General features: G+C 33.7%; 1 protein-coding gene across 1 annotated transcript; it reads left to right on the plus strand.

Moving 5' to 3' along the window:
- The first annotated feature begins 7539 nt into the window (after positions 1-7539).
- LOC112778093 (histidine kinase CKI1) lies at positions 7540-13606 on the plus strand. Its single transcript, XM_025822458.3, has 6 exons — positions 7540-7578; positions 9653-10342; positions 10545-10920; positions 11097-11662; positions 12193-13260; positions 13353-13606. Exons 1-6 carry the CDS (start codon positions 7540-7542, stop codon positions 13563-13565), a joined length of 2952 nt encoding a protein of 983 aa, XP_025678243.1. The 3' UTR covers positions 13566-13606.
- The last annotated feature ends 261 nt before the right edge of the window (positions 13607-13867 follow it).

Here is a 13867-nt window from a genome sequence, read left to right on the forward strand (position 1 = left end):
TCGATTAAAGATGAGAATAAAAATGTGAGTCGGGGTTTGTTTGGAGTTTACTTGAGTACTAATGAGCTGACTCAAATCAATCAATTTGAAGAACTCTCTTCTCGACTTCAGCTATTTGAAGGTAGCTTTATCATCTTGGGTGACTTCAATGCAATTACAAATTATGGAGCAAAGGAGGGAGGGAATATGAGGTCTGATGCCTCCATTGAAAATTTCAATGGTTTCATTAACGATAATCAATTGGTTGATCTTGGGATGATAGGACAGCAATTTACATGGTCAAATAGGAGGGTTGGAAAGGTGTTAATTAGAGAGAGGCTTGATCGTTTTATAGCTGGAATGACTTGGAGGGAGATTTATGTAGATGTGGTGGTAAGAAGACTATCAGAGAATGGTTTAAATCAAGCTCCTTTCTTACTTGATTCGGTTTCTCCAAGATGGTCTACCAAAAGAAGATTTAAATTTCATGAGCGATAGTGTGAGATGGAGGATATAAGAGCACTGATAACGAAAGTTTGGAGTATGAAAGTTAATGGCTCACCTATGTACGTTTTGGCATAGAAATTGAAGTATTATAGGTGCCACCTAGTGTAGTGGCAGCAACATAACAAATCCAACTCTAAGGTAATTGAAGAACTAAATCTTAGGTTGGAATAGTTGAGGATAACAGGTTATTTTGGTGGGCCAGAGGTGTTAGAGGTAGAGAAAAAATTAGAAGAGGAGCTATCAAAAGAAAAAAAATTTTGGAAGAAAAAATCAAGATGCAAGTGGCTGAAAGAAAGGGATAACAACACAAAGTTCTTTCATATCAGAAATTCCAAGCTAGAAACCAGAAAAATAAAATTTGGGAATTAGTTCAGAATGATGGTGAGATGGCTTCAGATCCATAGAATATTGCTCTGGTGGATGAAAATTATTTCAAGGAAATATTTTCATCCGCTAACCCATTAGAACCTGGTGATATATTCAACGATTTAAGTCCTCAGTCCTTCGGTTATAGCTTTCATGAACCAAAGGCTAATGAGACCAATCTCTATGGAGAAAACCAAGAGATTCACTTTTAGCGTTTATCCTTACAGTGCTCTAGGTGAGGATGGATTCACGGCACGATTTTTCTTTTTTTATTGGGACATCGTGGGTGGTGATATTTTTAAGGCGATTCGTAGCTTCTTTGGTGGAGGTAAAATTCTCAAGGCATTTAACCATACACATATTTGCTTGATTCCTAAGATTCCGGATGCTAAAGACATGTCATAGGTCATACCTATTAGCTTATCCTCAGTCTTTTATAATATTATTTCCAAAATTCTGGTATATAGACTTCAGGAGTTTATGAATAATTTAATAAGTCCAAACCAGAGTGTATTTTTAAAGGGTAGATTAAAACTGATCACAAAAATCTACCCCTCTAAAAAAACATCAATTAACAAGGTGAGGGGAAAATAAATTCTAGCAACAACTCAATTCGCAAACATATTCTTTTGTCCTCCCGTAGCTTCACAATAAGTCTTCGCACCTGTAGCTGAAAGGGGTGGAAATAGGGGGTAAGAACTAGAGAGTTCTTAGTAGGGTCGGAGTTAGAAGTTAAGTTCATTTTGCTATTATTAGCCAACTGCAACTAACAGCAGAACACATACAAGCATAAATAATAAAAAAATACAAAAGTCAATCAGTCATCAATGTATGCATTACCTCAAAACTAAGAGGTGTGTATTGGAATGCGAAATGGCTATTAAATTGGATACAAGTAAAGCATATGATAGAGTGTAGTGGAGTTTTTCATGGTTCATCATGGAGAGGATGGATTTTGGAACCAAATAAATTTTTTGTATCAGAGAACTAGTCACTATTGTTTCTTACTCTGTTCTTGTAGAAAGTCAACCTTATGGCTTTTTTAAGCCAACAAGGGGCATGCGGCAAGGAGATTCGTTGTCACCTTATCTATTTCTATTCTGTGCGGAAGGATTATCCTATCTATTACACAAGGCAGAGCAAAATAGGTCTATTCAAGAGATTCAGATTCACAGAAAGTCTCTAACAGTCAATCATATCTTTGTTGATGACTCTATCTTATTTGGGAAGGCTAATGAGGAATCATATAACAATATCCTATTTCTACTCAATGAATATGAGATGCTTAGTGGGAAGAAAGTCAACCTCCATAAATTAGCAGTTTTTTCAGTCAAAACACCCCACAAAACTAGAAGACAACAGCTAGCAGAGTTACTTAATATAGAGCATGTGGGAGCCCAAGATAAATATCTAGAGCTTCCATCCATCATTCAGAGATCTAACAGGGCTACATTCGGTGCAATAAAGGATAAAGTTTAGAAAATAGTTCAGGCTTGGAAGAGAAATTTGTTATCAGCAGGTGGCAGACATGTTTTAATCAGAGCTGTCGGAGAAGCTATTCTAATATATACACTTTCATGTTTCAAGCTTCCAAATTCTCTAATAGAAGACATACATAGGATTTTAAGACAGTTTTAGTAGGGTCAGAAGGGAATGGAGAGAAAGATGGTTTGGATTAGTTGGGATTGTATGACCAGACCCAAAAAGAAAGGCGGATTGGGATTAAAGGATCTCAGAGCCCAAAATCTAGCCTTGCTAGATAAACAGTTTTAACAAATTATTACTAAGCCTAATTCGCTACGTGCGCGTATGCTCAAAGAAAAATACTATAGATACACTAACCCCTTTTTGGCAGATAAAGGAAACCAACCTTTCTAGGGTTGGCAAAGTCTACTGGAGGGAAGAAAAGTGGTAGAAAAGGATTTGAAATGAAGTATAGGATCTGGCACAAATGTTCATATCTAGGAGGATCCATGGTTACCCCCACCCTACCCTTTTAGACTCAGTAACAACAACAATCCAGTAACAGGAATCAATTGGGTACATAATTTACTTACAGTGGATGGAAGATGAAATAAAGAGCTAGTTGAAGCAGTTTTTTTCCTGAGCTCAGTTCGCATATTCTCTCCCTGCCACTGAACGACGATGGTGAGGACAAGCTTAAATAGGCCTAGAACAAGAGGAAGCAGTACGATATGGCCTCGGAGTACTGGGTGGCTTATGATTTTTTTCATGCGCCAGTTGAGCACCTTCCAACGGCGATGACAAATTCAATGCTCCGAAAATCAATTTGGGGGTTAAAATTACCATCCAAAGTAAAAAATTTCTGTGGAGAGAAGCCCATGAAAAAAATACCTGTACTCAATTTGATCAACCAGAGATTCTCAGATACTTCAGCAATGTTCCCAAGATGCAGAAATGGCAACGAAACAATCCTTTACGCCTTAGTACAATGCGGTCCCACTCCTGAGATTTGGTCTTTCTCTCCTTTTATGAATGCTATAGTGCAAAATAGAACCATGGAGTTTGCAATCTGGTGGCAAATGGCAAGTGGAAGCATTGGAAGAGAACAATCTTCTATAGCTCTCCTTACATCTCTGTGTTGGGTGTTGTGGAAGGTGAGAAATTTGGAAGTCTTTGAAGGTGAAAAGTTTGCGGTAACAGTAATTGTGGAAACAACAAGGAATGACTCAAGTTATAGAGCACCGTTCTTTGTGAATCCTCAATCTCTTCTGCTAGTTTTTTTTTTTTTGCTAGTATTTGGTATTTACCAAAGTGGGAGATCCCCTTTTTCTTTTGTCTTTGTCTCTATAATGGACAATGTATTTTTTTTTACAAAGCAATGTAATTATATATCTTTGAAAAAAAAGGATAACATAACATAAGATTTATGTTAAGTGTACACTAAAATTATTTATTAGTATAAAATACATATTAAAATATAAAATATATATTGAAAATGAGTTAAATAACACATGTATTTATATGTATTTATACATAAACACATAGTGATTGATTTTAGTTACTAATTTTAGTGTACAAATAATATTTTTACATAACATCAGGTGGGAGATTATCGTCAAATTTTCAATAATAAAATATTAACTAACAAAAAATGTTATAAGGTTAACATTTTTTTATTAATATTAGCTAACACTTTGAGTTAATATCTTATTTTTATACTATTAATTTAAGATTTAAAGTTCATAATTGAAATTTTATTCTTTAAAATTTAGAATTAATCAAGTATTAATAAAAAATAATAAAATTTATTAATCATGCAACATTATTTTTAACTGAAAAAAGTATAGGGAGATAATGAGTTTAGTGAACAATATGAATAATAGCATTAAAAAGAAAATTAAAATCAGATGATAATTAATTTAATTAATTTCTATAATTTCGATTTTGAATTTTAAAAAAATAAGGATTTACAAATGATAGTGCAGTTACGTATATGGTAACCTCTATTCTCCGCGTGTGATTTTCGTTCTGTAGAGCCTTCCTCTCGCCATTCTCTTCCCATCTCTCCGGTTTGCCGCCGCTGCCAAGAACACCAGCTGCCGCCGTCCAGAACACCAGCCAACGCCGCCCAGCTCTCCGCGAACGTCCGAGCAGGCACCCTACTTTGTTTGATTCAGTTTAAGTATATACAATTAACAAATGATGGATGGTCATTTCACTAGGTAACTGGAAGATTATTTTAATAACTACGTGGATGGTTATTTGATGATGATCCCGCAACAGTGATGGAGGTGGGTGTTACAAGGGGTGGATGATGATGGCTGGTGAGGGAGCTTCTAACAGCCGGAGAGGTGGGATGATTGATGAGGGTGGGGTGGCATATGGCTTGGGGGAAGAGAGTGTTTCGATGAATTCCTTTGGTAAATTAGAGTTGGAATGGTTACTTTTTTGAAATAACTATTTGGATTTCTTACTTTCCTTGTGTTGGGCCTAATTCGAAGCCTATTATTCACATTGTTAAGATTTCTCATTGTTTCCCTATCGGAGTTGTTTTTTAAAGTCTTGGTAATAATTTTTAGATCCAGTTGGATTCGAACGGTTTACATAACTCAATCTGAATTTACAATTCGGACCAGGTTCACATAAACCGGCCGGATCTATCTTTGGTTTTTGTTTTTCTTTTTTTTAAAACAAGATGTGATTTAGCATTCCTTCCTGAGCTCTCACATTCTCCTCTCTCAGTGTCACTCTCTCAGTGAAGCTCTCTGCCATTTCTCTCACTATGGCTCACTGCTCTTGCCTCCGGTCTCTCTCACTATCTCTAATGTCGCATTCAAGCTCCAGTCTCTCTCATTATCTCCGGTCTCGTACTCAGTCGCTCTCGCGTGGCTTTCCTGTTATCATCGTCGCCGGCAGCAGAAACAGCAGGTCCCGGGATTGGTCGTCGTTGTCGCTCCCTGTCTCATCGTCGTCTTGCACTCAGTCCGAGCCTTCGTTGCGCTCGTTCTCACCGGCGGCAGAAACAACAAGTCCTATTGTTGGTCATCGGATTCGTCGCTGTCGTTTTCTTGGTTCGACTCTCAGCATCAGCTTCCTCCTCGCCATGAGCTTCCTTCCCGTTGATCGGTTCTTCTCCCTTATCGAAGATGCTATCCATCTTCTACTCTCTTGTAGCTCCTCGTGCCCCATATGGTCGTCTCAAGTCCCATTCCTCCTTTCTGTATCGCCATTCTCTTTCTTAGTTCAGTTCGTCTTCTAATTCCCACGGTTCTGTCCGTGTTGGTGCTCTGGAGACGCAGCGATTTGGATAAGGGACCCGATGATGTGATGAGAGAATTCTGTTTTCCATTATGCGACTTGCCTCCTCACCGTTTTCCATCCAGCTGCTGCCTCCATTAGCTTGCTTCCTCACCTTTGCCTGGATTTTTGCCGGTGGTGATGTTATTTTGTCCGAAGTCCGTCGTATTTTCGTAGTCTGGTTAACACTCGGTTTTTTAGCAGTATCATAATTTCTCTCCTTTTGCGCCGATTCTTCTTTCTTGCTGTTGCGACCGATTCATCTTCTCTAGGAAGCTCTGCTGTAATTTGTCGCCGCCTATGTCACGCTCCATAATTCCTCCTTCTTACGGGATTTCACGCTAACAAGTCCGCCAGTGGGTATCTTTCCACCATTATTTTGTAACAAATTCTCAAGGCTGAATTCTCCATCTTGGATGGTATACTGTTGGGTCATTTCAGGAGCAAAAGGTAGTGCTTCTATTTTTTATTTCGTTAGAACTAGTTGTATTCAGCCATTGTCCTCATCAAAACAGTATAAAAAGTAGGTTATTAGCAACTTCAAAATATCAAATGTTGGCATCTGTAATGCCGTTTTTCTCTTTCATTAGCTGGCATATCCAATGCATATCCAATACATAACTAATAGAAGCAGCAACTTGGGTGACATTTCATGGATTTATCAAGATAGCACTAACACCAAAAAAATGTGCAACACCTCCAAACTGATAAATAATATAGAACCTGCAAATTCATGCATAATTTGTAATGAATTTTTTTTGTCAGATGTAATGGATTAATTTTAGTTCTTTTTATTGATTTTTTGTTAAACATAAAATAGTCTAAGTCCAATATTGTGTTTCTCCAAAAAACATTTTTATGTAAAAATAAACAACTATTTAAAATGAATCAAATTATTGAAAAATTTTGGTTTTTTTATAATAATCGGTTCGAATGAAACCAAAACACAAGTGAGGATACTTGTCGCATTCTCATGCATAGTCTTTAAAAAAATTATTTTTGGTGTATGTATATGAGTGGTTCTCAAATCATTATTCATCTCCAACAAATTGTAATTGTAAGTACGTCCAATCATCTAATAAGAACTATTATTTTACCAACATTTTACGTATTTATTTTATGTATTATATCAATAATAAATTTAATAACTAATTTTTTTGTGTACATATAATGTGGATGATATTTTTTTTTTCCATTTCTTTGTATGAATACTTTGATCGTATCATCATGTATTATCTTTGATTAAAGGTTGTTTGTATCCACAAATTTAAGAAAGAAAAATAAACCGACATTTAGACAAATAAAGGTGAACAATAAATTGAACAGCAAAATTATTTCAATAATTAAATGTAAAAATTATATTAGTTTAAAAAAAATAATTCTAAATTTGAACATAGGTTTATGCCCACCAACTTCTTATAGAGGTAATAAAATATTTCCTTCCTTTTTTCTTTAAACAAATATACTAAGAGAAAAGACTTTTAATGTGGATCAAGTTATATTTCCTGAATCAAATTATTTTTAAAAAATCTTTCTTTGATAATATTTCTTATAAATATTTTTCTTTCAAACGAAATCCTATATCACTACGTTCGCACAATTAATTTTTTTTGGTTAATAAAGCATTGGCAAAATAAAAGTAATAATAAAATAGACTAAATAAATGAGAATATATGGTGCTAAGAATAAAAGAATATCAAATCTTCATGAGAGATCTTTTCATACCCTAATTAATATCATGCCATTACAATTTCTATTGCCAGAAATTTATCATTCACAAGAAGTCAAGAACCTGTGGCTATGATAGATGTAGTTTCACTATTATTTAATATATAAACACATTACACATACAAGATAATTTGATTTTATGGAATTTCCGGTGCAGAATCACTAGAACATAGGTTGAACACATCTCTAGAAGATTCCATGAATCTCTTTCGACCTTCGTCACTCATGTTGGTGCTGGTATGTGCTAGTATGTTTATATTATTTGTGCACTTTTTATAACATATTTTCTTCTTGTAAACATTCTTTTTTTTTTTTTTGTATAATTGAGATTATGGTATATTCCCACTATAGGTACTTTTATTCCTATTGTACAATTTTCAAAATTATCTTCGTATGACATGATTTTTCAAAGGATAATTATGTAAGAAAATTTAATAGCTTTTTTTTTTCTCCATTTTACAATGTTAGAACATGGAATTGCATATTTTAAAACATTATTAAGACATAAACGGCATAACCCAAACTTTAGGGATAGATTGTATTTTCCCCTATTTTAAGTAGCTAGAGATTTGTGAAAATATCTGTTCTTGTTTAATTTTGGCGTGCATATGATGAATACTAAGAATATTGAGTGCTAAACATAATTTTTGTTCTAGGTATATGGCTCGTTGTTAGTTCTTGGCTCATTGATGACATATTGGTACATTATAATGTCACAAAAGGAGGAACATGACACTTTTTCAATATCAAAAATATTTTTAAACCAGCTTCAATCAGAAATTAGATACTCACTCGGACACATGGAGTCATCCTCAACTAATTTTTCAAGATTTTTCAGCTCTTCCCTCAATGCTTCTAGTATCTCCTTCATGGATATTAAAACTAAGGTTAGCATCTCTATTAAAGAAAATCCTTGAATAATAATGCAATCAGGTTCAATGTTTTTATTTCATTCATTTATTGTTCACTGCATGAATATAGCTATTTTTTCAACAGTGCTTTTAAGTTCTTTATCATTCAAAATTGAATTTAAAGATTTTTATTTTATTTTTGTTTACTACATAGAGAATAAAATAATATATTTGTCTTCTATTTAAAGTTAAATATCTTTAAAATAATTTTGGATTTTGACAACAATATTTAAATTTTAAATTAAATATGTTTAATACATCTTAGACAATATTTGTTTTAGATAATAATACAATTACCTAAATGCTATAGATCACACTATGTCAATAAAATTTGTTGCGAATAAATTATGCATTGATAAATTAGGCAACGTTCCAATCAATCTTAGCTTACACAAGGATTGGAAAAGGTTACCTTAGAATTTTTTTTTTTTAAATAAATAACACTTACTTGGTATCAAACAACGGTGTAATGAGGCACCATGATGTCACTTACAACTTCAGATTCAGCTATAAGTACGCAGAATATAATGCTACTAAATAAAACAAAAAGAACACATATAGCTGCAAACAATTTCTTGAAAAACTAGGGAACTAATATATATATATGATTGGAAGTTCTAATTTTTTTTAATTATATTTAAAACAGTAAATATATTTAAATATATATTATTCTTTAAGAATATAATTTTGATAAACTATAAATCTAAAATAATTTTATACGCGTATCTAATTATGTAATACTATATTAGTAAAAATAATTATCTTTTATATTGATTATGTAAATAATCAACTAAAAGATTATAGTTTAAGACATTTTACACTGATAGTGTATTAAAATTAAATTTTTTTTAAAATATTAAAAAGATAAACAAAAAAGTCAAAACTTTTTTCTAAGAGGTTAAGAGGATAATTACTTAATTAATATATATATATATATATATATATATATATATATATATATATTAAAAAAATTAAAAGTTCTATCAAGATTTAATAAAGTTAAATTAAATATAATAAAATTATAAATTTATTTAAGAAATATAATTTTTTTAAAGTGCAATATTTAGTATTTTATTATTTTAAATTAGTTAAAACACTAAAAAATCGTATTGGTTTATCTACTTTACCGATTTTCATCAATTTTTTTAATTTTTTACTGGTTTATTAATAATCGATTTTTTTTCATAAATAAAACCAATTTAATATTAGTTTCGTTTAATTCGGTAAAATTGACTGATTCGATCTAATCTTTAAAACCGTTAATAATTTGACACTACTATATGTCATTTTAATTTTCCATATGTAAATAGACACCACCATATATAAATTTTTCAATTATTACCGGAAAGAAAATTTTGTTGTAATCTTACTTACCATCTTTTATGTCATTATTATTTCAGGTGGCTCCGTTATTATTTCAAGCATTTGAGAGGGTTCCTCACTTAGAGCAAATTTCATACATAGTCATGGAAGGTCTCTCCTTTTCATATTATAGAGATCATCTTCAAATTTTGGCAATGTTCTCCAACTCATCATCTTCATCTACTCTATATTATATCCAACATGTAAATCAAGATAATGGAGAAGCCTATGGTGAACCTACAAAATACAATTTTTCGTCTATTAACACAAGTTGGATTTCTGAAGCTCTTGAATTTTCTTATTCATACGCATTCAGCAATACTTCATCATTGGGAACCAATTGGAGCATTATTATTGATAGTGGCCATAACCCTTTGTTTCTCAACTCCGCAAGGGTCACAAGAACAAGTGTGATCTCTCTAGGGTTCTCGGAAACAACAGTAACGGATTTTCTCAGGACTCAAAACAATGATCTTCATCAAAGTTCAATGAGCATGTCTTGGGCCACAAAAGATGGAAGGGCTATTGTACAAGGGATCCGAAATACTCGTTTGGTGATTTCTAATGATACAGTTTTGCTTCAATTATTGGACCAAAATGGAAACCCTAAAGGTGTTGGAGACACTGCTATACCGTGCAAAAATGAAAGATTTGGATCTAGTTTGAATATTCAGAATACTGAATATATGATTCACTGCAGCACAATTGATATCATGGGAATAGAATCGGTAAGTTTCTATATTATTCATTATAAGTAGAGTTTAATTTTAGCGTACTAATAGTAATAGTCTATTCACATTCATTCTTTTAATGCACTTATAAAATTAATATAAAAATAATTATTTTTATTAACATAATGTTATGTAATTAGATGCAATTATAAAATTATACTAATAGCCATCAAAATTAAATGGTATATTTTGATTTCAGGTATATGTTGTGGCTATTCCAAAGAATGAATTACTTAGCTTTGACCAGCATTATAAGAAAAAAGGGTTGACTCTGTTGATTGTAATGATATTCATGATATTGATTGCTCTCCTAAGCTTTCTAAGCATGAATGCAAGAAATGCGAAGCGAGAAATGCGATTGCGTGCCTCACTCTTGAAACAAATGGAAGCTACTCAACAAGCTGAGAGAAAGAACATGAATAAAAGCCTTGCATTTGCTGCTGCCAATCATGATGTTAGGGCTTCTCTTGCAGGCCTTACTGCTTTGATAGACATGTCCTTTGACTTTGTTCAAAATGCGTCTGAATTGGACACCAACTTAAAACAAATGAAAGGTTGCACCCAAGACTTACTAGGTAATAATTTCATCTTAATTTGTGTCACCCAATTTGAGTGCAACTTCTATTTATCAAGTGCTAATTTTTGAGGTTGGAGTTTGGGGTTTAAGTTGTGTAGCATTATTGTATAGAACCCACGCCCACATGTAAATTGAAAGTATTAATTTGTTGTCATGTTATAAATGCTTGCCTAGGGCTGCTGAATTCTATACTTGACACAAGCAAAATTGAGGCTGGAAAAATACAGCTTGAGGAAGAGGAATTTGATGTATCAATTCTGTTGGAAGATATAGTTGACTTATACCACCCTATGGCTTCAAAGAAAGGTGTGGATCTAATCTTGGACCCTTGTGATGGTTCTATTATTAGATACTCACGTGTTAAAGGAGACAGAGGAAGACTCAAACAAGTTTTGTGTAATCTTTTGAGCAATGCTGTTAAATTTACTGATGAGGGGCACATAGTGGTTAGGGCAAGAGCTCAAAAGCCAAGTTTGCATAATTCATTAATGGCTGGTAGTGAAAAACATGTATCATGCTTATGTTTCAAGAAAATTAGCAGTGATGAAATTGAAGGCACGAGTAATTCAACACAAGCAGATCCATATTGCGTTATGGATTTTATATTTGAAGTGGATGATACGGGAAAAGGAATCCCCAAAGAGAAGTACAAGTCTGTGTTTGAGAACTATGTCCAAGTCAAAGAAACCTCTCTTGGAGTTGGAGGAACTGGCTTGGGACTTGGGATCGTGCAATCACTGGTTAGTATTTGCTTTAGTTCTTACTAATATTTATACAAAGATTTTTCTTTTAGTGGTAAATTAATTGAGAATTACATGAGTCTTGCATGTAGGAGTGTTAATGGTGTAGTTTCTCTACCAATAATGTAACCAAATCATTTTTCTATATAGGAAATTTGTCAATGGTAATATTGTAATTAAGACAGCATTAGAAAGTAGAGTTAGTTAGTTAGTTAGTTAGGTTGCAGAATTGTTATTCTGTTCTGGGATGCTGCTTTTGCGTGTGTATCAAGGCATTCTCACTGCATTGGTTAGGAGTTTATATATATAGGTGTTGCAGTATACAGAAGATAGATATCTGAATGTAATTTGATATAGCATCAATATACTCTTTCAGTTCTTCTCTCTTCTATTCAGTTCTTCTCTCTTCTAATTCTGATTTATACACAAATAATTGGTTTTTACTTGAAACTAATTTTTTAATAATGGCTTATGTAATTTCAGGTAAACAAGAAAAGAGTGTCTAACTTTTTTTTTTTAATTTTATTTAGGTGCGTTTGATGCATGGAGACATTGAAATTTCAGAGAAGGACGTGGGAGAAAAGGGAACATGCTTCAAGTTCAATGTTGTCCTTAATGTATACGAGACAATCACGAATGCTGCTAGCACAAAAGAAGAAGAAGAAGAAGGTGTTGATGAAAGAAACCAAACTCAGGCGGCATTACCAACCCTTCAAAGTTGTAGCTCTGGTTCAAGCATTTGTTCCCTTAGTCCAAGATTCCGAATCCGCAGCTCCAGTCCCAAGCCAGCGCCTTCTCGTGTCATTATGCTAATCGCCGATGAGTATCGCCGGAAGGCCACAGAGAAGTTCATGGAGGGCTTAGGGATCAAAGTTGCCGCCGCGAAACGGTTGGAGGATCTATTTGATGTCCTGAAGAAGATGAAACACAAGTGTCTCTATTCAAGCAGCCACAGTAGTGGTTCTCAAGGATCAGAGTATTTGAGTGCGAGCTCTCACTCCCGTTCCAGCAGAGTTAGAGTTGCATTGAGTTCTATGGATGGAAAGACGGATATTGGAGCAGCATCTGATGGCTTTATCCTTATTGTGGTTGAGACAGATGCAGGGCCACTTTTGGAGCTGTGTAAGATAGTTTCCAACTTCAAAAGAGGGCTTTGTAACCCTTGTCAAGTTGTTTGGTTAGATAACAAAATTCTCTTTAAGAACCTTGATAAGGACACGCTTGATCCCAAAGACATGGTTCTATCGAAACCGTTTCACGGTAGCCGTTTGTTCCAGGTTATAAAGCTTCTTCCCGAGTTCGGTGGTGGGAAAAGCTCATCCAAATTGAACACTCAGGAATCCTTTGTGGATCAACCTTCTGTTGGGTCCAAAGAAATACAAGAATGTGAGGATACAGAAAAGCCATTGAGTGGTAAGAAAATTTTGGTTGTTGATGATACTCCATTGATGCGCATGATTGCTTTGCGTACTTTGATCCAGCTTGGAGCGATTATAGAGCAGTGCGAGAATGGAGAAGCAGCTGTGCATCTAGTTCGTGATGGTTTAATCAAGGATTTTCCTAATCCCCCTTACGATTACATCTTAATGGATTGCCAGGTAATGTTTTTGAATTTCAAAAATTTTTATACACTTATTTTGCCAGGTAATGTTTCGCTTACTCCTGAGTCCTGATGTAATTGATTCCACAGATGCCAATAATGGATGGGTTCGAGGCAACAAGGAAAATAAGAAAGATAGAAAAGAGCTATGGTAATATTCGCATTCCTATAATTGCATTAACAGCTGACAGTGACAAAATGACCATAGACGCTGGAATGGACTTTCACTTGGTAAAGCCTATCGACAGAAACAAATTTCTTGAAGCCATTCGAGACATCAATGCTAAAAAGCGCTCCATTTAATGTTATTAGGAAAAGAAACCCATGTATGTATCAATGCAAAATGTTAGGAGTTTACATATAATCATATAGTGTAGTGTGGTTGTAATTTACCTTGTTTCTTTATTATATGGTAAAAAATATGATTCTAGCTCTTAGGTTTTGTTTGGTAAAATTTTTATTTTTTAAAAATTTTAATATTTATATTTAATAAAATAATTTTTAAAATTTAAAAATATTATAATAATTTTTTATTTCAATAACTTTTGAAGTCATTAGCTCCGAGACAAAAAAGTGAGAGCTGTCCAAACCACAACAAAAAATAG

Source organism: Arachis hypogaea, chromosome 19 (assembly GCF_003086295.3).
Source record: "Arachis hypogaea cultivar Tifrunner chromosome 19, arahy.Tifrunner.gnm2.J5K5, whole genome shotgun sequence".
NCBI lineage: Eukaryota > Viridiplantae > Streptophyta > Magnoliopsida > Fabales > Fabaceae > Arachis > Arachis hypogaea.